Below are 27,943 nucleotides of genomic sequence, written 5' to 3' on the forward strand. Positions count from 1 at the left end.
TTTAAATAAAAAAAAACGCTTTCAAAAAATACCCAGGAACTAAAAAGCAACAAATAACTGATTACACTTACATTCTATTTCCTACCCAAACATAGAAATGAAATTTATTTTACAATTCCAGTACAAAAATCAACTAAACTGAACACCGAATTATAAAATAAACACTGATTTAAATTGCTATACGATGAGTTATTTTAAATACCTAACTAATTATATACGATCTCTTAATTTTTAATAACCTTTTGAAGTCGTCGGGGCCTCCTATAAACTACTACCTAACGTAACTGAGTAGGTTTAGTTTTAAAGACTAATTTCGCGTATGGTTAAATTAGTGTTTAATTCAGGATTCGGTGGGTTGTCAGTTACGTTATGTAGTTATGTTTAGTTCCTGGGTTTTTTTTTTTTTTTTTTTTTTGAAGGCTGTTTTTTTTTTTTTAATGTAATTTATTTCAAATATAAACCTAGAAGTGGCCACTACTGGTGTGTTTACCTAATATACTTTCAATGAAAATCCGAACTAAATACATAATAATGAATTTTTTGCATTTCTGAAAAAGTTGTTTTGAATATTTACATGATTTAGTGTAAACTTCACAGAGAAAATTTGATAAGTATTCCTTCAGAGGTTTCAAGAATTCCCTATAACTGAATTAACGTTTGTTCCAGATGTTAATATTTTCGAACAACGCTTATTACAGATTTCGAATGCGTTCAACGAATAAACGAATACACCGATTTAGCTAAGACATCTGAAGCAGATGGCTGAGTTCTCATCCGATGAAATAGCTATGTGATGCAAAACATCTGTTTTAACCCTGTAGATATCATATCGATAAAAAATCGCATAAATGACGCAGGCGATAAAAATCAGACACCTAAATTCTGCAGCTTCCTTCAGTACGCTGAAAAGCATTGTACAACTAAAAGGTATTCCAGACGATATGTTTTCTACACTCCTGCTCCTTAGCCTTTCAGCTACGGTATGTCTAGCTGGTATGGGCCCATGTCCTACTCCTGAAGTGATGAAGGACTTTGAACTAGAGAAGGTAAGTTCATTTATTTACAGCTGTATTTATTATGTTTCTTCAATACAGATGAGTGATTCTATAAAATCCTTACAATGTTACACTGGTGAACAATTGCTAAGGACAGATGGCAATAGCAACCACAAAATGGAAGGCAAGGAAATGTGGAAAAATAAGTATAAATTCGGGACACAGTAAAACGTGTTGTGAGTAAGCAAATTTTAGACTCACGACGTTGCTGGTCACGTGATAGCGCTGATAAGCGATATAAAGAATTGGGTGCTTGATGACCATTGTTGTTCACAATCAAAGTTTGATGGGAAAGAAGCAATTGACGAACTTGCATTTTTCGGTATGTCTTACCAACATTCCTCAGATGATTTTATCGGCAACCGTGTGGTTGACAACATCGACGAAGGGTAGAAAAATTTAGATGTTGCCAGGGATATTGACGTCAGCTAGAGAGTAGTTTCAAGAGTTTGGAAATCAATTCAAAAAAAATGGTATGTGTAAAAAATGTCACGAGGGAGGTCGTGTACGCAATACGACATCAGCAGAAGATTGGTACTTAGTGCTAGCAACAAAAAATAACCAGCGCATCACAGCTACTGAGGTAGCAAAGCAGTTCCTTGCTGCAACTAGCAAGCAAATATCCCGAAAAACTGTAACCAGACGTTTGAATTCAGTAAGACTATACGCCCGTTAGCTTGTTTTGTACATCACATTGTCTACAAGTCAGTGTTTTGCTCGCTTGTTATGATGTCTTCAGCATCGCAATTGGAGAGAAGTTGACTGGGCTTGTGTACAATTCTCAGATGAAATCAGGTTCAGTCTCTCGTCTAATTGTGGACGACAATCAACCTGGCATGAGAGTGGTACAGCATACAAGCCGGCAAAAACAAGGACTAGTATCCTACAAGTTGTGTCATGGTACGGGTAGGATTATGATCAATGGCCGTACGTCGCTCGTGTGCTTCCAAACAAGACTATGACGGCTAGTGATACATTAATGTTGTTCTACTGCCTCATGTTCACGTGTTCTGTGGGCGATCAATTCGTTTTCATGGATGGCAACTCAACATATCATTAACAGTCACTGTCCAGGAGTGTCTAGCTTACTCAAAATATTCAACCCATCGGATGGCTAGCACTTTCTATAGATCTGTATCATATTGAAAATGTTTGAGATGCTTTGGGGAGCAGTCTTGTTGGTCGACAACGCCCTTCAATAAGCAAAGACACCCTTATCCGTGACTGAGAGAAGAATGGGATGAATTACCCCAACAGCGGCTGGATAATGTTGTGTAAAGCATCACACGACGTATGGAAGCTTGCATCCCACTCCATGGTAGCCATATCCCACATTGACAACTTACGCCGGAGCGCCTGGGGGCGGAAATTACATTTATTCACTTTTACGAATACAGCCCAAAATGACTGTTTGGCTTTTGAACACTTTTAAACGCTTTCTGGATTTCAGAGCAAAATAAATTATCGTCATTGCAATGTTCTAGAGTTCTAGCATTAGTTTATTTCATTTAGCATCGAATTACACTTACTTTTTTACATGTTACATAGCCCATTGGAATCCGTCCTTAGCGATTGTCCACCAGTCTATGTCCCCGTAGCCTAACACAAAAAAATGTTTAACACAGAAAGTGTTTTAATTTTTTTAATAGTTAGAAATAACTTATCTGATGTTATTCTACTCTTATTAAAACAATAACTCATTTAATTTTTTCTACAAAGTTTTTGAATAACCAGAAAGTCACGCTTTTGGCGTGTCCCTATCCGTTTTTCAAATGGACTTTAAATTATTTAAAAAATTTATTTCAACATTCCACAAATTCAATTTCTCGTACAAAATTAAGCATACTTAAAGGTGCAAAAAAGCATTCTTTAAATAAATTTAATTATTTAAATCATCAAGGTACATCGTTTTAAACTTTGTCCCCAGGTTTTCATGTCATTCTCCTGTCCTGGGAATGAGTTCAATTATTATAGATAAAAAAAGGAATCTTTAATCTGCTGTTCTATAAAACTGTTTATTATCACCATTTTGTTGGATTCCTGGAGTATTTTGTTAAAATGATTTGTCTGCTGTTCTCATTAAAATTTTGAAGTTCAAGAATAGGGTATGAAAAATTTTCGCTGTCATTCTCCTGTACAATGTATTTCTGTTTTAAATAAACAAAAAATTTTAACTCTACTCGTAGTGTGTGGTTGAATTAAGAAGTTAGAATAGAAAAATAACATTAATTACCTTAAATATAATCCTGGGCCTACATAACGGGCAAATTGTATGGAATTTGTTATAATCCTGGCCTAAAAAAAGTGTCGTGCTCCTCCATTAAAAAAAAATTATCAACTCCTGTCCTAAAACAATCACTCTCCTAGCATTATTTCTCAAGCATTGGTAATGCATTTCGTAGAAGAGAAGGATTTATTTATATTACATTAGTTTGAAAATAAGATAAAAAGTGTATCAGTGGAATAATTCTATTTATTTAATTTTTTTGTTGTTATTCAGACGAAGCGTTCTAAAAGAGATTTATTGGTTAGACATTTGTTTATCTAAATATTGCTCGAGTAGGTAAGTGAAGTTGCTATAAATTTCGCAGTTGCTTTAAATTAAAAGTAAAATATATATTATTAATATTGCTGATTACCTTTTTTTTTATGTTTGTTTTTCCTGAACTTTAAAACGATTCGCAGCTAATGAGAAGGTAAATTTTCTTTTTGAAAATTTTATCATACTGTGCATGGCTAACTTGAAAGTTTTAATGTACTAATCGATTTTTTTTTTCTTGTTGAAATGAATGTCGTTATTCGTAGTGTAAGCTATTCAAAGTGAATAATTTGGAAAAACCTATATTGGACTTGTACTCTAAGAAATTGGGGGTGTCCGTTAAGGGAGGTTTTACATTAATTTTGTTTTGTCATTTAATAACCATACTTTTTGATTTAGGCTTCAGTTATTTCTTTATTACTATAGTTACATTTTAAATAACCCATGAAGAAATTCATTTTGTAACTTTCCTGGTGCTGCTTGTCAGTCTCTTGCTGTATGAAAATTTGACCCCCTCTTTTGAGGGTGTAGCATAGTTAAAGTGAGTTCCCTCTAGTTTACCCTTAATAAGTTCTTAACAAAGAGTAAGAATAATTTTTTTCAGATTTTTTCAGGATTTTTATTTAAAAAAAAAATCTGACTGGAAAATGTCATGTTTTTGGAGAATCACCCAAATGTCATTTCTTGATAAATTTTTGAAGCATGAACATAAATTCTACTTTGTGTAGTAGTTTTAAGAAAATTTATAGCAGCAGGATAAGGAACAAAATAATTCATAAATAATGAAAACTCATACCTCGCTGTAAGAATAATTCTTGAAGATATAAGTAAACTTATTTGCATACTTCTCAACTATCGTTTAAAATCACTAACTTAAAAAGTATATAAGCATATATACGTATATACACTGCACCAAAAACACTTTTTTTTGCTTTAAATGCAATGCTTATCAAGTTTATAAATGAACTTTTATTAATCATTTATATTAAACTTTATTTCGGCTTACACGTAATTCATATTGCATGAAAAAAAAAAAAAAAACACTGCTATGTTTCATCATTAGCTTGAACCTTTTATGTCCCTAAAAATTATTGTTTGCTGACTAAACTGTTTGCAGCCATTTCTGTACTTTTACACATTTTATAAGTTATGAAATTTCAACATTTTAACCGTAAATTATTCTCAACCAGTTTATCTTTTGAAATTTAAAGTAGATAGTTGTTTCGTGAAAATACCATCTGTGTAGTCTCGGTTTCTATGCTTATCTTTACAGACATTCTTCTTACAAACTGTCACAACTTTTTCTACAATGGATTGCTTTAAGTAAATATAATTTTGTTTGATTAAGTAATCACTCAGATTTTTTTTTATTTTAAAATAGCAAAGGTAAGTGAATATGGGGCAAAGTGAAATGGTTACGATGACTGAGTTTTTTCAAAATGAACAAATCGGACATTTGTTTTGAAAATTACAGTACATAAAAAAGAACATTGTATTTTATGATAAAACTTGCGTTGAAACAATATTTTTTATTTTTGGCACTAAATTTGAGTTTTCAAAAAAAAAGTGGAAAATTTTCACCTTTTTTTATGGGGCAAAGTGAAAAATAAAATATTTTTCTAATGAAATATTTTTTGTTCGATTATAAAACATATTTTTGATCAAAAGAATGAGTAAATAAAATTTTAAATGAATAAATGAAAAGATAATAAAACAATAAACGAATAATTAAAGGAATAATTTAATTAATAAAAAGAAAAATGAATGAAACGAGTAAAAGAATGAAAAAATACGAAAATAAGTGAATAATTGAATAAATTAGTGAATGAATAAACGAAGGAATGTAAATGAATTAATTAATAAATGAAAACGTGAGTGATTTATATTAAATGATTGAGTGAGCGAATGAAACAAACTATTTCACTTTGCCCCATCCACTTTGCCCCGCATTTATTTGAATAATAGTACAATTTATTTAAAATAAAAAAGCGTAATGTTAACTAAATTAATACTGCATTGAATATTAGGAGGACTCAATTAATATTTAAAATGCTAATACTAACAAGAACTTTATCATTTTATAGTAACAAAAATAATTTTTGACTTACGACAAAATATTACAATATGAGTATCAATTTTTGAAAATTGCCTGTATTATCATATGCTTTAATTTTCGGCTGTATTTTTTCCTAACTGGAATAGAATACATATGGTATTATATACTTAAAATAATAACAGATAGGTGGAGTTGAAAGCAGAGTAAATATTTCACCATTTCACTTTGCCCCGCTATTTCACTTTTCCCCATATTTCCCTACATGTCTATTAGAAAAAGAAGGAAGTGGAAAAGAACTGTGTAATTTTTAACCTCGCACCAGGTGTTGTTTGTTACACAGTCGGAGGTAGATTGTGACTGCAAAAAAACGAACCGATTCTCAAATTTTAAAATGAGAACAAGAACAGTTTCTTTGCTTAATTTTGATAAAAGACTAACTTTATGGAGCATTATATACCACCATTGAAACAAAAAATTGTTTTACCCATAAACAATATTATGATCTTAAATCGAACATAAACTTCGTTACATTATTTCTTTTGATAATGTAACGTTATAATTCCTCATCATAACATAAACTAACAATATTCTGAATTGAAAAATAATTAGAGTAATGTTAATTCTTTAGCAAAAACTTAATAAAATTATTAAAACATGAATTATGCCTTATCAATGACTCATAAATTGTGCCTAATTCTTGAGCCAAAAAATTTAACCATCAAATAAAACTGAAACGCATTACTTTAGTCTTCGTAATCTGAAGAATCGCTTTTACAATTCAAGCACACAAAAGGTACATTTCCCTGGGAAAACTCACGTGCGACCATTTTTTACACGCTAAATCCATTCACAACAACTCTGCAAACGGTTCACAACAAATAAAACACAAATAATAACCATACTTCTAATCTTTCTTCATCTGAGTCATGTAACACCTTCTTCTTTAAAGCTGTCCTGTTTTTAGAGGTTTTACTTCTCTTAGCTGTAATTTCTTGCTCTGTTAACTTTCGTCACTGATTTTCTTTCCTTAATTAGTGATATTTTCTTCTTTAGTGCCCGTTAATTTTCTATTTATATTTTCCTGTTTTTTGTTTTGCTTCTTGTTCTAGTTTCAATGCAATTTTCTCTGGTGTAACAGTCAAAATTCCTGATTTGCGATTTTAACATGGGATTTTGTTGATCTTGCAGCAACTTTTTGATCAAGAAAAAGTACATTTGTTGTGAATAACACATGTACAAGAACAAGCAACTACTATAGTAAAAATCAAACTTTTGAGTTCAGGGAGAGAGATAGCCAGCCTTTTAAGACAACTAAATTAAAGCAGTTAGCAAGAATCACTACGGGGCAGGTAGTGACATTTCACACCTTGTCTCGAGCAAATGTCACTTTTAGCTTCAACGTCAAAATCGATCATTCAAGGTGCTTGAGAAAAACATGAACCAAGAAAATTGAATATAAGTGGACGAATCTCGTAAAGAAAGAGCTAGAACACAAATATCACATTAACACACAGCTATGATTTTCTTAAAACACGTTTCAGACCAATATTACTAAAAACTGAAAATTTTACAGACATGAAATTTTGACATGACCTTTCTCTGACTTCTCTCACAAAGTGCTAGCGTCACTGGTGATTGCTATGTAATGGCCGTTGGGTAGCGGGACCTTTTTTCTACTTTCAGTTCTTCCACAACATTATTTGTCGCCGCTGTAACAACCTACCCCTGTCACAACCAGTTCCAGCCTCCCATACTATGTAAACTTTAGAGAAAATTTGCTCTGTCTTAAAAGTCCGTTAAGTAAAATTTCGTTCATTAAACCTATACCTATCCACTTTGAGAGGAAGTTCAACGTGTACTTAATCAATTTTAAGCAATCCAACAAACAAAAAAAAATTAAAATAAAATAAAGAAATATCTTTGTGCAGAAAAATAAAAGGAAATATAATATCATTTAATCGCACAAAATAGCAGAACTGCAGGATAACTTTTAATCCAAGATCTCACTTCTCTACGTTGTAAAAGGACTTCTTTGAAACCCCGAAACACGTGCTAGCAGTTCTCTGCAAATTTGTGCGATTTAATGTTTTTATATTTCCTTTTAACTCGACTAACAGAATACAAAAAGTGTATCGGATGTTTATTGAGTATTATAGAGGTTTTATTTACGGTTCTATGTAATGTGTGATGCATATTTAATGTAAAACATGCCTTTTCTGAATATTTAATTTGTAGTTTTTTTGAAACTGAAGGATTTCTAATGTATAGTTCAAATTTGACCGCTGACGACAAAAATCTCATTTATGGTTCCTACTTGCGTAAAGACTTTGCATAAACATAGTGGGTCAGATCATTGAAGAGTAGAAACAACTGGTCTAGAGAGCTTTACTAAAGGGCAGTCTGTATATGAAATGGAGATTTTCCGTTAGCGTTTGCGAATAATGTGATAGCAATGAAATTTTCACTGATGCACTATATTTTAATGTGGTAACTTGCTGTTGAATTAAATATTACGACAGTTTTAAATTAATCACATGCGGCCATAAACCAGCAAACTGGTCTGTCTCTAGATACAAATCAAGTTTAACAGCTTACTTATTATAAATCATTGCGGAAATACAAGAAAGTTAAGGAACCACTTTTTGCCTATTTCAAGCCTATTCTGTAGATTAAATTTCCTGCAAATTTGAAATGGTTTGGCAGGATTTACTTTAGGAAAGTATTCAAAATATCATATATTTATTCCGCCAAAACACTTTTAATGTTACTTATTTAATATTGTGTATAATTATTTCATTTCAGTAGCTTGAGTTGTCTCAGTATTTAAAAATTTCTCATTATTTCTCAGCTTGCTGGAACTTGGTATGAAATTGAAGGAACTGCTGGAGTGGACTTGCTTGCTAAAAGATGCTCAAAATACGTATTGGAAAGCAAAGGCAAACTCAAGGCCAGCCTTCTTCATAAATATGTATCCGTTCTTACGTAAGTTAGGCATAGATTTAATCTGAAATCTGAAAAATGAGGGCGCATGATTAGAACTTATTACTCAGATTTAAACTTCAGCTTTTTAACTTCCATTTACAAACAAAGGATTAAGTTTTCTCCATTAATTTTTACCAATACTCAAACTTACCAAAACCCTAATCATAAAACACAACTGTTTTACACTTGGCACTTTTGGATTTCATAAACATACAATGCCATAAAGATGTCATTCAAATATAACAAACAGATATGAGAAAGGGCTAAATATCGATTAAGTTTTGAAAGAAGATAGGGTTAGTTGGAGAAGATGGTAACAACTTTCAATGTTTTAACTTTAGATTCTTCGCCTTCTTTTGGATGAAAAAAGAGATAAAAGTTTCTACACTGCATCCAAAATATAGTTCCAGACAGCAACTCTGTACGGACCCGAGAGACTGGAGGGCAAATGAAAACAATGAGCAATCAGTTTAGAAAACTAAGAAGTTCTAAGTCTACTAATTGTAGATTTGTGGAAACAAGAGTTAAACAAGCACTAATGTCATCTAATACACAAAAAATATACGAATCTGCTTACTAAAATGCTTGCTAGTTAATTGTCAGACAGAAAACGTTGAATAACATTCGATCTATTCGGTTCTGTGTTTTGCTAATATCCGTAAGAGTCTTAAACAAAGGAAATCGATGTGTTATCAAAAAATGTATTATTTCTCTTTACAGTGGCAAATCTAAATCTGAGTTTTCGGAGCTGATTACCCCTAAATCGTCTGAACCAGCAAAACTCCAGATGAACCCTTTGAAGGGCACAGGTTAGTTATTATTTCATTTCTTTTAACAACATGTCCCCCGATTACGTTCAGTCTATATCATCATATTTTCATTAAAAATGTTTATTAATTGTTAAGCAGGCTTTAGTTATGGAGCAGCGTCCACAAAATTTCGTCTCAGATATTGTTGTATCGATTTTATATGATTTTATTACTTTTTATTACTTTTATTTTTATATGTTATATGATTATATTACTTTTTTTTTTCGCATAATGCGCGGACGAAAATTGTCAGCAACATGAATTTTGTTGCTGTTGCTTAAAATCAGTAGCTAGGTTTAAGGCTGAAATTGCAGCTTCACTTGTACTGACTTTTAATTTCCAATACTAAAAGCAAAACAAGGAAACAAATATTTATAACAATGTTTTTTTTTTCCCAAAAAAAGGGCGGTTTTCGAGTGAATTAAATAATAAATAAATAAATTCATAAAGTTTTTTCATTTTTTTTTCACATTGCGAACTTTTCACAGGAAAGGAAAACGAATTATAAAATGTCAGTTTATACAGAGTACGAAAGTATAAAAGTGGCTGTAACAACATGTAATAACAATTCAAGCTATTATTAAAGTATAACAATGTTTACTTTCAACGTTCCAGGATAAACGGAAATGTTACTTAACGCTGGTTTCAGTAAGATAATCTTCAGTGTTGTTAAGGAAACAATTTATTTCAATTCACTGTAAAAAACACTTATACTTTTCAGTGAAGGTCATAAAAAGAAATAAACACTCTCCAAGGCAGGTTTTAAGTTACTGAATCCAAACAATAAATGTTTAAACTTCGTATGACCATTAGTTTAAACCTCTCTAAAATTATCCCTAAAAAGTGAAGAACTGCACGTCTGAAGTTGAATAACGCTTTCAACACTAGGGACTGGTACCTCGTCTTCCAAAAATTTTTCGCTAAGCTCTAGATGTAGGATAAATTGTTGTTTTTGTAATAACATATTAGGCATATTGTTTCAGTATGTCCATACAATTAATTATTAGTTATTTAGTGCATCATAGCCGCATTATAACATTTTCAAAGAGTTTCCGATTGAGGGGTCAAGGGCAAGTCAATGTTTAAATTCATGTGTTCATTCACACAAAATTAACTTTTCGTTCAATTCTTGATCTAGCGCTTTTATGCTAATCAAAAAATTCTAGACCGATTTGGTTAAGATTACTTGCTATCCAAGAGCTTCCAATCCGAGTTTGAAAATCAGTTGAGCTAGAGCATTGAAATTCAGAGGGCCGTGAAATAAGAAAAGTATTAATATTTTCTATACTTCTTTGTAGTTCTATAAGAGTTTCTCACTTTCATGAGATCTTTGACTATATATCGGATGACAGAGCTCTAATTATAATATTTTATGCTAATTTGATTAAAATATCCGAGTAAATTTGCAGTACACGTAGTTTGAAAATATGTAAAATAAAAATATATAAATTTACATTACATATGTACTCTTTGACAAACTACACTGCCGCACCAAGAGGGAGTTGTATGACTAAAATGAAATTTTATATGCGTGGGAAATACATTGACATAAATCAATGATTATAAATGAAAACAAAATAATCCTTCATTAAAGGAAACATCTCAAATAAATGTAGATTTTAATATTTTATTGGATTACTTCTATAGTAAATCACGGGACGCGGAAGCGTCCCGGACGCCAAGGAAGCCAAACGTCAGCAGCCAACAAAAGCAAATTCACCGCCAAGAAAGACGAAAGAAAATAAACGCGACCAAGTTTACAGTTTACACGACAGAACATGTTCGGGTTTTCTGGGTTTTTCACCACTCTGTATCTCAGCTCCATGAAAACCCCTGGAGTTGATCTTTGGTATATTCAATCTCTAGTGGCCCCTAACGACGTAAACCAAAAGACGATCCCCCGGACCATAAGGGGGAGGGAGAATTTAAGTTAGAAAATCACTGTTCAAAAAAAGTTTTCGCTTTCTTCAACAGGGCTACAGACTAGACGAAAAAAGGAATCAAGCTGAAATTTTGCACGCACATTCCTTGTGCCCTACTGATGTGCCATTTGACCCTCTCCCCCTCCCCCCTCAAATTGTACCTTCCCGGGGTTCTGTTACATCCCCCGGGGGGCTATGGTACTGATTTTTTGTATACATATTCTTGGAGGACCATTAAGTACATATACAAAAATTCAACCCCCAGGGTAATAATGGGCCGGAGTAATTAAAGTTTGAAAATCACTAATTTCCCCTAAATTTTTATGTACTTACTCTCAGCTCATAGGGTCTGTTAATCTCTGACTGCAATTGCAAGGTTAGAACAGATCTAACAGTTACTCAAAAGTTGTCTTAGGAAATGAAATTCAATCAAGACTGAAACAGATCCAACAGTTGCAACTAGACGTTAAATCGCGGATATCACAAATTTGTCACAGCGACTGCGCATGCGCGCGGACTTAGCTCATTGGGCTTTCTGTTTTGAGATTCCATGTTTGTTTATATTTAAGCAGAGAAACAAATTAAAGAATGAAATTAGAATGCCATCCTCCCCCCCCCCCCAAGTTTTGCCGATACAAAATTTCCATCCCCCTCTTTTTCAGTTTTGATACATACATCAAACTTTATAATTGAAAGCGAAAGACAGCGCTTTTTTATTGGTTTGCTTATTTTCTAAATTAATGCATTTTTCACAAACACATTAAGAGTTGAAAATATATGAAATACGTGTGTGGATACTTGTTAACAGACAAAATTTTTGCAATTAATTTAAGCAAGATTTTTAATGAACTAAGTCCGCGTGCATCATGCGCAGTCGCTGTGGCAAATTTGGGATATCCGCGATTTAACGTCTAGTTGCAACTGTTGGATCTGTTTTAGTCTTGATTGAATTTCATTTCCTAAGACAACTTTTGAATAACTGTTAGATCTGTTCTAACCTTGCAATTGCAGTCAGAGATTAACAGACCCTATGAGCTGAGAGTAAGTACATAAAAATTTAGGGGAAATTAGTGATTTTCAAACTTTAATTACTCCGGCCCATTATGACCCTGGGGGTTGAATTTTTGTATATGTACTCAATGGCCCTCCAAGAATATGTATACAAAAAATCAGTACCATAGCCCCCCGGGGGGATGTAACAGAACCCCGGGGAAGGTACAATTTGATGGGGGAGAGGGTCAAATGGCACATCAGTAGGGCACAAGGAATGTGCGTGCAAAATTTCAGCTTATGGGGAAGTTGTAGTAGAATTTTAAATGTAATTGTTAAAGAACTTAGATTTTTGCGTTGTGTGAAATATGTATGTATAACCCATTCGTATCACGATCCTCCCCAGTTTGTGCACGTGCATAGAAAAGGTAATGTATCCATGGTGACTTATCATCTGGGATTGGAGATATAAAAAAGGTACCTGGAGAAATGAGGACACAAATTGTAGATAAAAAGACGATTCATTTACTGTTACTTTGGGGACTTGACTGGCTGGTGCGGATGCCGGCGATCTCCTTCCACTAACTCCACATATATCCTGACTCCCGAAAAAAAAGGACGATCACACAATGGAACGCTTCATATACATCACTTTGGGCATGGTTCAGTTCGCATGGCTCAATTCGGATCCCGGTGAGCAGCGGGCAGCCCTGCCCGATCCATTCCTAGAGGACATCTCTATCATTCACGAAGCGCAGTTGAAGAGTCCATACGAAATTCCACGCTCGCGGATCATTTTTATCACTATTCAGGACCGTAGTGGAGCGTTCAGGCGATTCTTACATGTCCGCAGGTCATCTGATGTAGAACTTATTTTATAGATGTTCCATTTTTATAAAAAAAGACACGGGTGATGATAATTGTTGAAGAAGAGAAAAAAGAGACACGACGATACAGGCAACGGATGTGGCTCAACTGACTTTTTCCCACGTGCGCCACAGCCGAGCTCAACTCTGTGTTGCCATACACATTTTTAAAACATTTCGACCGAAGTGCTTCTTCTTCTGTCCGAGAGCAATGGAGGTCAGCGTTGCGTACATAGAGATCAAGGATAGTGGAGAAAGAGAGGAGATCCGTAAAATATATGTCGAGCTTCACGACATATTCTCCCTCCTCACACAGTTAAGAAAAATTTAAAGCCAAACAAACAAAAAAACGAAAACCCCCAAAAAAATTTTTTGTATATGAAACCCTATCACTAACCAACATCTCGCACCAACCAGTCACTTACATGGGTGCTTACATAAACCAGTACCTCAGACGGTACCTTTGAAAAAGCTTGATTAAACAATCATAAAAATATACATGATATACAAAAAAGAAGTATCTAGAAATTCATACATACTTATATGCATCAGAACAGTATGTCAGAAAATAATTTGTTGATGACAAATTATTATTATTATTATTATTTTTCCACAAGCATATACCCTCAAGTGATACCTCGAGTACTTCACTCAAGAAGGTTCAACTCGTTGTACTTAATCTTAATCCTGATTTTTTTTTTTTTTTTTTTGATTCTTCAACAGAAAAAACATATTAGTTTCAATTTAAAAAAAAAAACATGAGAAAATTTTTTTTTTGAAATCTTTACAACCAAACATTTTCAAATGGTGAAAATAGTACGTAAAATAGTGTATAAGTTTAACTAACATTTAATCAAAGTATATTCGACTATGCTTCACAATTGTTATGAATGTATACTCCTCCTTTGTATTCATTTTAATTGCAAAATTTGCATTAGTGGCAAACACTATCTTGACAGTTCACCAAAAAAAGTTCTTAGTTTCAGTCACTAAAATTTTTTTGAAGAAAACAAATTTTTTTTTTTTGAAAAGTTCATTTGGCTTTGATGTTGAAAGATGATTGTCACAATTGCTCATAATTAAACTGTCATCTGATTGTAAATTACCAATTTTTTTTATACACACTGTACTTCAATCAAATTTTGTAAAGACACATTAAAAATTATACACAAACAATGCAAATTAAAATATTGAAAAAAACTATGTACAAAATATTCGAAGACACCAGTTTTCAGATCACTCCAACACAGCCATGTGTATTTGTAAGTTCAAACTGATTATGTGTGAACACAAATCACTTCAATCCTTTGGAAAACATCACAATATCCTCCCCTTAAAAATTTTGCAAAAGAGGTAAACTAAAGTGTATGAAACAAATATCAATCCAAATAATAACCAAGAAATTACCTTCATAATGAAAATTTAAGCTGCCATCACCAGAGGGAATTTTTTTTTTAAACAAAAAAAAACAACCAAAATTCAAAACAAACAAGATCTGTAAACAAAACAAATATGATGCCAGCATCAAAATAACAAACGTAAACAAATAAAGTTTGAATTGAAGAGAAAACCTTAACCTGATCAGTGTGCACCCTGACTCAAGAAAAGTGAAAAAAATATTGACAACTTCTTAAGTAATACCTTGTTTTATACACTTGAGTTTGTTCCTCGACATTAGAGCTATTTCCCTGATAATGTTGTTTCCTGTGGATTGCAGGTCTTAATCTATCAACATGAACTTTAAATGTATTTGCAAAAGAGTTGTTGGCAAACTTAATTAAATAATTCACTGCGTTACATCTTTTAATAACCTGATATGGCCCAGTAAATTTTGGTTTAAATTTGTCCTTAGATCTTAAGTACACTATTTGCCCTTCCTTAATATCCCTGAGCTTAGCATTTTCATGTTGCTTCACATTTTGCTCATATTGTTTTCTCTCTAAATTCGAAAAGGCTGTGGTATACTGTTTCTGTAAGGTTTCAAGGACAAGTGCCATATATTGAGTTTTGTCCAATTGAACACATTTTATATCAGGGTTATATGTGTCAAAAATCAAAGCCAATTCCCTACCAAAGTGAAGAGCATTAGGAGTAAAACCCGTTGAGCTGTGTACAGAACCATTATACAAATTCTGGTGAATTTTTAGCGCATGTGAAAAATTATACCCTTCTTCTTGCATTGCTAAAATAGTGGCCTTTATTCCGGTATTTATCCTTTCACTTTTTCCGTTGGCTTGTGGTCTACCTGAAGAAGTGTGTCTTAGTTTAATACCCAATGTTTTTGACGAGGTCTCACACATTTCAGCTGTAAATTGTGAGCCTAAATCTGTTAAATTTACAGCGGGTCTCCCAAAAATACTTATATATGTAAACAAATGCTTTGCAACAGATTCCGCAGAAATGTTCGACATTTGGTATAATTGCATATGTCTACTGAAATTGTCAAGCACAGTAAGTACATATTGTCCATTCCCTAGGGGGCCCAAAATGTCGCAAGAAATTTGATGACCTGGTTCATGAGGAATAAAATTTTTGCCTAAAGGAGCTTTTTGCATAGCATAAGGCTTCAATTTAATGCATTTATCACAAGAATAAACCCAATTCAATGTTTCAGCATACATTCCTACCCAAAAATATTTTTGTTTAATTAACTCATAAGTTTTTGCTAACCCTTGATGAGCCAAGTGAGCAATTGCCATAACCTTAGGTCTCAGTGACTTAGGAACAACAATTTTATGTACTACTTCATTATTTTTCTTGTCGTTGAAAGCATACATCAGTACCTTACTTGAAGGGTGGATAAAATATTGGTCCACTTTTTTAGTTCTACGTTTTGACGACATTTTTTGTAAAATTACAGCTAATTCAGAATCTTTTTGCTGTTCTTGTCTAAATGACTCATCAGAAATTTCTAACTTAGGGTCATGTGGGTTCCGATTAGAAACATTTAGCTGATTTACAAACTCATAGGTGTCATTATTTTCCTGATTGTTATTACTACAATTTTGAGTTTCCCTAGAGCTACTAGTCATACTTCTAAAATTTTCCTGCCAATTATCTAGACTACCCTCGGTTTCGTCCTCATCCTCTATATTTATTACGGGTAAAATTGCACTAGAATTTAAAAGATCTTGATTTTCTTTTAGACTTTCATTTGGTAACTGTTCAGAAATTCTAGAGATAAAATCCGAAAGCACATTTAATTCCCCTTTTATGAATTTTATAGTAAATGTATATTCACTTAATTGTAATAGCCATCTAGTAGTCAAATCAGCAGGGGATGAAATCTTTTTATAATGCTGTAGTGGTAAACTATCAGTCAATATACAAAAATGACGTGAATAAAGATGGTACTTAAATGCCTGTACCCCTTTTACAATTGCCATTAATTCAAGTTTAATTGCAGGATACCTTTTCTCATGTTTGGAGAGCGCTTTGCTAAAATATGCAACAGGGTGTAATTTCCCGTCATGTTCCTGCATTAGTACCGCAGCAATCGCTATGCCACTAGCATCAGTATTTAGTACGAATTCTTTATACCAGTCAGGAAGTTTTACAAAAGGTGCAGCGAAAAAATTTCTTTGCAACAAATTAAAGGCCCTAGTGTGTTCAGAAGTCCACTTAAACTTATTTTTATGAGATGTTAGTTCGGTAAGTGGTTTAGTAAGTTCCGCATATGAGGGAATCAAATGTCTGTAGTAACCACATAATCCCACAAATCTCTTGACTTGTTTTGAAGTTTTGGGAATAGGAAATGAAGTTACTTTTACTATGTTGGATTTAACTGGTGACACGATACCCTGTTTATGCTAAATCCTAGATAATCTATACTCGTTTTATGAAAAATACATTTTTCAGGAGATAGGGTTATGTTATACTTCTGAAAAATGTTCAAAACTGCTGTAATTTTGTCTACAGACTCTTGGAAACTCTGGGCACAAATTAATACATCATCCTGATATGCAAACAAAGCTGGGAGATTTAATTCCTCTAAAATCGAGTCCATCAGAGATTGAAAAATCGAACTCGAATTTTTCAGACCGAAAACTAATCTCTTATTTTTAAATGTACCAAAAGGCGTAGTAAATGCCAAAATATCTTGGTATTCTTCAGGGAGTTTGATTTGCCAGTAAGCATTCTTTAAGTCACATACAGTGAAAAATTTATATTGAGCAATATTGCTAAGTATGGTAGCTATTTTTGGAAGAGGGTAAGACGATGATTTTAAAATGCTGTTAATTAGCCTCAAATCCATAGCTAGTCTATATTTAGGTGGGTCATTTTTATTTGTACACTTCTTACGAACAAGGAGCATAGGCGCCGACCACTCAGTATTTGTTCGAGCAATCAAATCTGCGGCTTGTAACTGTTCAATTTGCTCTAAAGCCTCCATTTGTAGAGCCTGCGGAATTGGGAAAGGTAACGTCTTAATTGGGTTCTTGTGAATAAAGTCTAATTTTGGTACTACCTTATCAGTACATCCCAGTGTATATAAATTCTTAGAAAATGCAGCCGAATGTGACATTAAAATGTCCCTTAGGTGGTCTTGTTGTTTACTATCTAAATGGGTTAAGTCAAAATCAGTTTCTTTTAACTCCTCTTTCGTTTCTGTAAAACCTCCTCACTAGCTGTAATTAAATTCAAATATTCCCTTTGAACATTCTTATCATTCCCTGCTCCAAATTCAATGTCTGAAATTATGTTTCCAATAACCTGTCCTTTATTTAGGTGATTTTTTTTTTGTTTTCGACACATTTTTGATATACACATAGATTTGCTTTGATGATTTATTTACATTACCAGAGTTCAATTTGTTCGAAGAATTTGAAATTGGAAAAGTAGCATTTTGATCAATTTGTAACAAATTTAGATATTCATTAATGTTATTGCCATTTGAAGAGTAAATAGTAGGATCACATTCAAGATCAACGGATTTTAAAGACGGGTCAAACAAAAAGTTTTCAGCAGTCACATTTTCAGACATTGAAACCAAAGCATAGCATGATTCATTTGGGGGAATTATGAGTTTCTTAACAAGACGAGCATGAATTTCTTTTGGATGGTATGCACCGACAAGTGGAATATCTTTATTATTGATGGAAATCAGATATTTATCTATGTGCATACATACATTATGGCGGGACATGAAGTCAAAGCCTAAAATTGCTCGATATTTAGATTCTTTTGGAAGTTCAACAATATAAAAAGTGTGTCTGAAATGTATTTTGTTCAATTTAAATGATACTTCAGCACATGCTGAGAAATCCACCGAAGAGTTTACAGTAGCAATCGACACTTTACGAGAAAGAAATCTATATTTTACCTCAGATTTTATGCTTTCAAATGTGTTTTTAGCCAAAATTGAAATTGTCGATCCTGAATCAATCAAAGCTTTGTGATTATTAAAAGAGCCTTCAATTAAGGGCAAGTTAACACTATCATGATCAGCCACATTATAAATAAACTCATCTTTTGTGGAAATTTCAGTCTGTGAATCCGCATCAGTTTTCTCGATGGCATTAGTTGAACTACACTTTTTTTTATTTTTAGAAGTTTGACATGCTGATGAAAAAAAATTTTGAGAGCCTGACTCATCAGCCAGTGCAGGTCTCTTTTCTAGTTTAAATTATCCCCATTAGGAATATTTTGAGAATTTCCACCCCAATTTCTATTATTTCCCCTGTTTTGCCTAAAATTACCCCTTTCCCTAAAATTTGAGTGATTTGAGGAATTTTGATGACCTGAACGATTTTGATAATTTGAAGAATTTTGGTTCAAACTCAAATATTCCCTACAAGAAAACAAAGTGTGCCCTTGACGGCTACAAAATTGACAGAAAATATTATTTCGAAATTGTCCCCTGTGACCAATATTCTGCCTGTTTCCCCTATTTTCAGAACCAAAATTTTGTTGATGGTTGTTATACCTAATTCCTAACATTATATGGTTCAGATCTAATTCTGTTCCCATGAAATTTTTCCCCATTCGAAAATTGTCTTTGTTAGCCGCGACATTGTTTAGCTGAATGACCTTTCTTTTCGCATAATTGACATTCAATTTGATTTTGCGCCTGTAAATTGTTAATCTGCTCTTGCATTGCCTTAATTTGAGTTTCATATTCATTTTGAGTGGATGTATGTGAGTTTACTGACATACACGCAGACAATTGTGCATCCTGGCATTTCTGTGCGAATGTTACTGCCTCCTCATACTGAGTTACATCCTTTTCAAACAGCTTACATTTTATATCAGAGGGCAACGCATTAGAAAACTGCACAAACTTTATTTGTGATAGTGCCTTTTTATCACAGTTGTAATAAACTTTTACCGCCATTGCATCAATCCTATGAGCTAAAGACTTAATTGATTCCGCTGGTAACAATTTTATGTTATTAAACTCTGTAACTGATACTATTTTGTTATTTGAGGAGAAGAATTTCTCAAATATGATCTTAGCTTCTTTAATGGTCTGAATTTCTTGGAATTCGGGGCACTCAAGGAAATATTTTAAAGCATTACCAGTTAATTTTGATTTCATCAAACTGATCATCATGCCTTGGGTATAATTATTATAAGTTTGGACATCATTAAGTTGGGAGAAAAAAAAATTAATCATATCCTCACTTCCGTCAAAATTTTGAATTGATATATTTAAGTGTGGGTGTACACCTGGCCGGTCGGAGGAACTGGGTGTCCCCGAAGAGAGAGTCACATCCGTTGGCATATTATCCCGTGTCTGATTTCTAGTATTAGGCATATTCTTACTTAAGACTTACAAGTCTTATAAAATTTTCCCCTTTTTTTTAAAAAAAATTTAGATGAAATACATCGTACTCAAAACACACTCCTTATTTAAAATAATATTTAAAACATATCACATGTAAAAAACATCATATATCACATTTAAAAATTCTCGATGACATATAATACTGATAAGATCATTTTCATTTAAAAAAAAATATTATCATAGAGTTCTTTCATTTTACTATTGTTAATTATTTCTATAAAAATTCATTTTCTTTTCCCGTGCACGCAAACAAACAGGTGAGGAAGGTCAACGGCACCAAATTTATATGGGGAAGTTGTAGTAGAATTTTAAATGTAATTGTTAAAGAACTTAGATTTTTGCGTTGTGTGAAATATGTATGTATAACCCATTCGTATCACGATCCTCCCCAGTTTGTGCACGTGCATAGAAAAGGTAATGTATCCATGGTGACTTATCATCTGGGATTGGAGATATAAAAAAGGTACCTGGAGAAATGAGGACACAAATTGTAGATAAAAAGACGATTCATTTACTGTTACTTTGGGGACTTGACTGGCTGGTGCGGATGCCGGCGATCTCCTTCCACTAACTCCACATATATCCTGACTCCCGAAAAAAAAGGACGATCACACAATGGAACGCTTCATATACATCACTTTGGGCATGGTTCAGTTCGCATGGCTCAATTCGGATCCCGGTGAGCAGCGGGCAGCCCTGCCCGATCCATTCCTAGAGGACATCTCTATCATTCACGAAGCGCAGTTGAAGAGTCCATACGAAATTCCACGCTCGCGGATCATTTTTATCACTATTCAAGACCGTAATGGAGCGTTCAGGCGATTCTTACATGTCCGCAGGTCATCTGATGTAGAACTTATTTTATAGATGTTCCATTTTTATAAAAAAAGACACGGGTGATGATAATTGTTGAAGAAGAGAAAAAAGAGACACGACGATACAGGCAACGGATGTGGCTCAACTGACTTTTTCCCACGTGCGCCACAGCCGAGCTCAACTCTGTGTTGCCATACACATTTTTAAAACATTTCGACCGAAGTGCTTCTTCTGTCCGAGAGCAATGGAGGTCAGCGTTGCGTACATAGAGATCAAGGATAGTGGAGAAAGAGAGGAGATCCGTAAAATATATGTCGAGCTTCACGACACAGCTTGATTCCTTTTTTCGTCTAGGCTGTAGCCCTGTTGAAGAAAGCGAAAACTTTTTTGAACAGTGATTTTCTAACTTAAATTCCTCCTCCTCCTTATGGTTCAGGGGATCGTCTTTTGGTTTACGTCGTTAGGGGCCACTAGAGATTGAATATACCAAAAATCAACTCCGGGGGTTTTCATGGAGCTGAGATACAGAGGGGTGAAAAACCCAGAGAACCCCAACTTGTTCTGTCGTGTAAACTGTAAAGTTGGTCGCGTTTATTTTCTTTCGTCTTTCTTGGCGGCGAATTTGTTTTGTTGGCTGCTGACGTTTGGTTTGAAGTTGTATAGATCTCCTAACACATTCAAACTCAAAATATTTAACGGCTTAGTTTTTTTTCTTTTTTTTTTTTTTGCTTGTTAATAACATGCGTTATTTCGTCTTTTCAATGAACTTTTAAACAAAACTAGGCAATAAATAAGACAAAGACTTCCATCAAAAGAAAGATAAATCTCCAAACAATTAAAATTATCCCACATAACGTAAAATAATCCAAGATTTAGGAAAAAAGTCATTAAATAAAAAGTGAAAAAGCTAGATTAAAATAGCCCGCAAGCTGTAAAACATTTAAAAAACCTTCATGAAAATGTTGAATAATCCGTCAAAAAAGAAACTAATAGAATTTATTACGAAGTTGTAAAATACTAGAAAACAATATAATTTAAAATATAGTATTTTATTATCCAAGAAGTTTTCTTTGCAAAAGAGAGGATACAAGGATAGCAACAAAATTTAAACGGCCCAATCCTCGCAAAACGAACATAGAATGTAATTGGTCAGAAAATATCTTGACGTAAAATTACTAGTACCGTACGATATCCTACGTCATCTCGTTCCACATTTACTGTATTTTACATGCAGGTGCTGGCGTTGCAACAATTATAGAAAAATATAATACGAAGTATAGCAAGTGCACACACACATTACACGTTTTCTTAAATAAAGTATAATTTTTTATAATAAAAATAATTAAAGAAAAACAAAAAACCCGACTGCGTAAAAACGAAAAAGAAAAGAAAAATGTATAAGCCCAATAGTTTAGAATGTTATTAAGTACTACTGAATAACTACACCTTTAAAATAGTTTTATAATCGTACACAGGTAAGATAAATCATAAATTCAAAAGCAGAATAGAAGGATCAAAAGTCGGGGCCCATTCAAACTTTACGGGGTTCCTTGATTCAGAAAGGAATGGACCCCGACTGTTGATCCTTCTATTCTGCTTTTGAATTTATAATTTTTCTTACCTGTGTACGATTATAAAACTATTTCAATGGTGTAGTTACTCAGTAGTAGGATTCGACCGATGCATCGGCCTGGCCGATGCATTGGCGCCGATGGTTCGACAATTTAGCCATCGGCATCGGCGGCCGATGCTAACTTGCATGAAACATCGGCCCATCGGCCTTAAAAAACATCGAAAAGCCGATGGAATTGGCCGATGTTTTTGAAAAAAAAAGGACCTTTGTTGTTTTACTTTTTAATACAAAGTAAAGGGAGTTATTGTTTTCATCGAAAATTGTTCACTTAAATTTCAGTATGAATTTCTATTTTAATCACCCCTGAAAGAGTTTTTAATACTGCATTCAGGTACCAAACAAGTTATTTACTGCGTTGTTTCTTGCGGCTGGATGTACGTATGTATCTCTCATAAGTCATAACTCAAAAATGGTAAGCTGCAGAAGTCTAAATTTTCGCATATGGGATGTGCGTTCGTTCCAGTTGTGCACTTCCCTTTTTGTTTTCGATCGGGTGTTCTAAAAAGCCTATTTACTCATTTTTTGTGGCTATTAATTACTTATTTCAATGGAAAGTTAATATAACGTCTCAGACTGACGATCATTTGGTGATGTATTGCCGAATTGGAGGCCATAGAAAAAATATGAGATGGCGAAACCGGTTTAGTTTCATTTTGTTAGACTCCCGATAAACCGACGGTAATTTTTAATTTTTCGATATTTGTAATATGAATCACAGTAATGCAGTCTTTTCTGTATCGCTTCGGCGGAGCTACAAGTTTGAGGCCCGTCGAAATACATTTTGGGGCCCTATTTCTCTATCACAGAAGTTGTAAAACATTTATCATAAGCATTTTTGTAACTCCTACAGTGCCCCTATGGTTATGGGCCTCTCGCGCAATTGCAACGTTTGCTATTTTTTAAATCCGCCACTGCACGTCAAAACAAACTCGGGTGCAAGTTTTAAAAGGGTTTTTCTGCTCAATGTTTGTGATTGTTTTGAAGTCTATTTTTATGACTATTTTTTGTATTTCCGAGAACACTTGCGTGCCCCTCCTCCCACTCCCTCAATTTCTGAAATTAAACTCTAGGTTGTACTTCTTAGTTGTTTAAAACTAACACCATTCTTAAAATTAGATTTTTTTTCAAGCTTTATATATTTAGGAAGAATTTAGAACATTAACCACTTCAGTCGGAATTATGAAATATTGGACCAAAAATGTTGATATTTCGTACACAGTGTACTATGGTAATGGGTATCTTATTGACAAAATTTTGAGTTTGTAAGAGAAAAATTAAAAAAGTTATGTCACGTCCAATATTCCTGACTTATATTTTTGAAATCAATATTTCATATACAAAAACGATAAAATACCGAACAAACTTCATTATAAAATGTTCTACAAACAATTATGAAAGATAATATAAGCGTTTGAAACAATTAAAGATTGTATACTTTTAAAAAAATCAGGAAAAAACCTCGCTTTTCAAATGAAAATTTATTGTTGGAAAAATGAGCCACTCTCTATCTCTCAATCCTTATATGTCAGTGTTGTCAACCCCGAAACGAAAAATTACTTCAAATTATAATAAGTAGAATGTAAAGAGTCAACTCCAAAAAAAATCAACTAATTAAATCAATTATTAAATGATTAGCAGCTGTTCAAAAGTATATCCGGTATACCGGACACCAGGTTTGAAGGGGTTAATGTAAGAAATTGATTAAAGACGTTTTGAATGGTGACATAATTCGGAAATCAAAGGCACTTTTGAATTTTTTCTTCGGAAGTGCTGAAGTAGATTCAGAAACTCTTCCGAGGCGTTTATGGTAGCGATTGTGTATTAAAAAAATGAGACTAAAGTTGGGGCGTAAGTTTAATGTTGTGAGTTACTCCAAAATCAGAGGGTATCCCCCCAAACCCACCCTCGTCGTTTCAAGCATTTCTTAAATATTTAGCGATTGTGCACAGGTCTACGCACACACAAGCCTACATATGCATGCGCGCCTACACACACACACACACAACTATACACACGTAACCGCCCAGGAGAAGGGCAGGTTTGGGGGGTCAGGAGCAGTTTCTGGAAACAATAACTCCAATAAGTAGGGTCCTGTCGCAACTCGTGATTGCAAAAAACATAATTTGAATTAAAAATATCAGAATTCAAATTAATCTTTTAATTTTTTTTTTTGCCATCGGCCAACGGCATCGGCAATCGGCCATTTGGAGGAAAACTATCGGCCATCGGCAATCTTTGAACAATCGGCCAACAATCGGCATCTTCCCATCGGCCAAAAAATGCCATCGGTCGAGCCCTATTCAGTAGTACTTAATAACATTCTAAACTACTGGGCTTATACATTTTTCTACTAAGTTTTTTTTTTTTTTTAGTTTTTTTTAGTTTTTAGTTTTTTTTTTAGTTTAGTGACACTAAAAAGGTTAAGACAAATCGATTGACTTAAGAGTTACCAAAATTGGCCAAGGCGGTTAGCCCCTACAACGCCGCATAGAAACATACATTTCATACATAAACTTATAAACACATTATCCTCCTTTGCGTCACGCACGCGTATCGGTTGAAAAGATGACTATTTGTTTGTTTTTCTTTCAGTTTTGGCCAGGAGGAAGCCTGTCTGGATCATAGATACTGATTATGAAAACTACGTCCTTGGGTACTCTTGCGTTCACAAAGTGGTGTCTCATACTGGTAAGATACGTAGATCATTTAGTTTGAATTTTCGTACTCAGCTATGGTGTTAAACTTTTTCTTTCTTGCTGAGATCATTATTCTAAAACTGAATTTAAAGCAGTGCACTCAGTTGTACTGAACTTAGCTATACTTAGTTCTAATTCCTTTTATACTTAATTGATCAGAATTTTTCGCTAAACTGAAATTTAATTTTTAGACAACGTCAAAAAAGTAACGAAAACAATAGAAAATAAGTGGAAAAATTCTGCACATTTGCTTTTGTGGGCAACCCTGCCTCCCCCCCCCCCTTAAGGTAAAGACACCATATTTCGTTCCCCAGTCAATTTTTGACCTCTGAGTACTATATATTACGATCAATTATTCCAAAAATGTTTATAGAACACCACCGACTAAGTCCACACATGTTGAAGCTTAAATACTTGAAAAATATTTTTTTCTGAAAACAAATTTTGAGAGAAAAAAAAGGTGGTTGTGCCAAATCAGAAGATGTAGACCAATAAGGTTGAAATTCATTTTTCGTTGTAGGATGGGGAAAATTAGCTAGATCGTGATTTTATCGTCGTCAGTAAGCTCAGCAAAAGATAAGCATTATCAATAAGCATGTTTATCAAGAGACAAAAGTGTAGCAACAGTTATTGCAAAAGAATCTTTTCAAATTGCTTGATCTTATTTACAGTAAATTTTATTTCTTCATGGTACACTGTAGTTAACAAGTATAAAAAAGGTTGTTAATATTTCAAGAAAGTCTAATTTATGTAGTTGATGAATTTTAAAAGTAAAATGTCGCTGTGTGTATGCCGTCATTTTTTTTCTTGTGACATGATAACTCTAGATTAGCCAAATACGAACATGATAGGCTTTATTAGGACTGATGTGTTCTTATTAAGACATTGAAGAATTGGATAGAGGATATGGTACTGTGCTGCATATGCTGTACACATGCGCGTGAACTGCGCGAAGGAGTTATGAAAAAGCAGAAAATAATGACTTACCAGTGCCCTGGTTGTGACGATTGACCTCTCTGCTTTCCATTGTAATAAATACGGAATTTTTGATGAAGATTTGAGTTTATTAAATGTGGTTTAAAATATTTTTATACTGGCAATAAAGAATTTTTCAATTTTCTTTAACAACCAATTTTATTTATTTATTTATTTCGTTTTATTAGACTTGGTCATATTGGGGACCCATACTCCTAATTTGGTCAGGTTGCCTTTCTTTGTTGAAACTGCTGAAAAATATTATTGAAACCTAAATTTTCACATGGAATACCTTTGTTCTTATTTTTTATTTATTGTTTGATAAATGTGCGAAGTTTGGAGACGGTTAAATCAGCAATGAGTGAGAAATTAGCACATGAACTATAAGTTGGTCTAAGTAGGCTCATTTACCTTACACCTTTACCAAAATTTTAAAAAGTTTCCCTCTTTTCGTCCGCCCTAATACGTTTCGTAAAAGAGGTTGGAAAACAAGGTAAAAATATTAACAAGGTTTTAAAAATTGTATTTATCTAAAAATTAAATCATCACAGGTTGCACATTTTTGGTTCAAAAAGCTCGATTAACTATAATATTGCATTAACAATAATATTTTTAAGATTGTATTTTTAAGCTTCAACAACTTATTTTTTGACACCGAGGAGCAACGCACCCACACATTTCTCCATTCTTGTCTTCAGGAAAACGTTTTAGGCATGTAGGACACTGCATTAAATGATTATCCTCACTTTCACTCGAATCTAGGGAGGGGACCGCAATATTTGCATCCTATCTTAAACAAATCATCCTTTTTTAAACAAATATATCAATTTCAATCAAATAAACACTTTCTAAAAAATCAAAATGAGCATTATAGTATTATAGAATTATAAGAATTCTTCTTTTCAAAAATCATAATAATTGCTCTCTGACAGCAACGCAGTGGAGTAGACTCGTGGAACTTCCACAACTAACTATTGTTCTCGACTCAAACTAACAAAAATTATCCCCGGGCGCGAAATCTAGCGTCATAATGGAGAAACTAAGAGGGACGAAATAGAGAACGGGGTAAAGCGCCATCATCCAAGGTCCGAATGATTGCTTTGTTTGATTTGCCCTGAATGACGTACGTAATTATTGCTTTAAAAGAACACATGAAGTGATCACATGACTTTTGCTTTTGGTTACATAAATACGGTTACATTTTTGTTATGATACAAAATACAGTGTAAATGATTTAAATTGAGCAACATAATATGTTCACATACCATTGTCAAAAGATACGTCCATTGTACATACTACGAAATATGCCGCTTTTACCTCATTGCTATACAGCTTACCGTCGCATATACCAGACATTGCTGAAAAAGGTTTCGCTCCTTTCCCCATTGACCTCATGTCACTCCCACATGTGTTCCAGCTGGAGTCGTTCCTTCCCCCCCCCCTTTATTGAACGATGCTTTTCCCGCTCATACGCAAGTATACGCTTGGTAACACAAGGCATCATCAAATCATCACTTATTCGCTCATTCTTTATTATAATTTTTATTAAGAAATAAATAACCTTAAAGAACTCTTTTTACAAATAACTGCATATACTTTTTTGCAGAGGAAGTAAATATTCTTGCTCGAACAAAGACTGTAGATGACAAGGAAATGATGAAGTATTATGACATTCTAAAGAAGAAAGATATTAACCAGAAGAGTCTGATGAAGATTGATCAAGAACACAAGGACTGCGAAGAATAAGTTTAAGAAAAATCGCTATTGGTCATCCAATTTAAAGCAAATAAATCATTAATTGAAGTAATTAGTTTTGT

General features: G+C 33.6%; 1 protein-coding gene across 1 annotated transcript; it reads left to right on the plus strand.

Annotated features, from left to right (window-relative positions):
• Positions 1-879: 879 nt before the first annotated feature.
• On the plus strand, positions 880-27,943 carry LOC129219227 (apolipoprotein D-like). The gene is made up of 5 exons (XM_054853550.1): positions 880-1,046; positions 8,499-8,632; positions 9,353-9,441; positions 25,048-25,143; positions 27,733-27,943. Exons 1-5 carry the CDS (start codon positions 942-944, stop codon positions 27,870-27,872), a joined length of 564 nt encoding a protein of 187 aa, XP_054709525.1. The 5' UTR covers positions 880-941; the 3' UTR covers positions 27,873-27,943.

The sequence above is a fragment of the Uloborus diversus genome, chromosome 3, assembly GCF_026930045.1.
Source record: "Uloborus diversus isolate 005 chromosome 3, Udiv.v.3.1, whole genome shotgun sequence".
In the NCBI taxonomy this organism is placed as follows: domain Eukaryota; kingdom Metazoa; phylum Arthropoda; class Arachnida; order Araneae; family Uloboridae; genus Uloborus; species Uloborus diversus.

Bases quoted from the DNA above. Each gene is read 5' to 3' on its own strand.
- LOC129219227 (XM_054853550.1), top strand. From the start codon at position 942: ATGTTTTCTACACTCCTGCTCCTTAGCCTTTCAGCTACGGTATGTCTA. The intron at 1,047-8,498 runs GTAAGTTCATTT...ATTATTTCTCAG, and splicing joins AGGACTTTGAACTAGAGAAG to CTTGCTGGAACTTGGTATGA. The intron at 9,442-25,047 runs GTTAGTTATTAT...TTTTTCTTTCAG, and splicing joins GAACCCTTTGAAGGGCACAG to TTTTGGCCAGGAGGAAGCCT.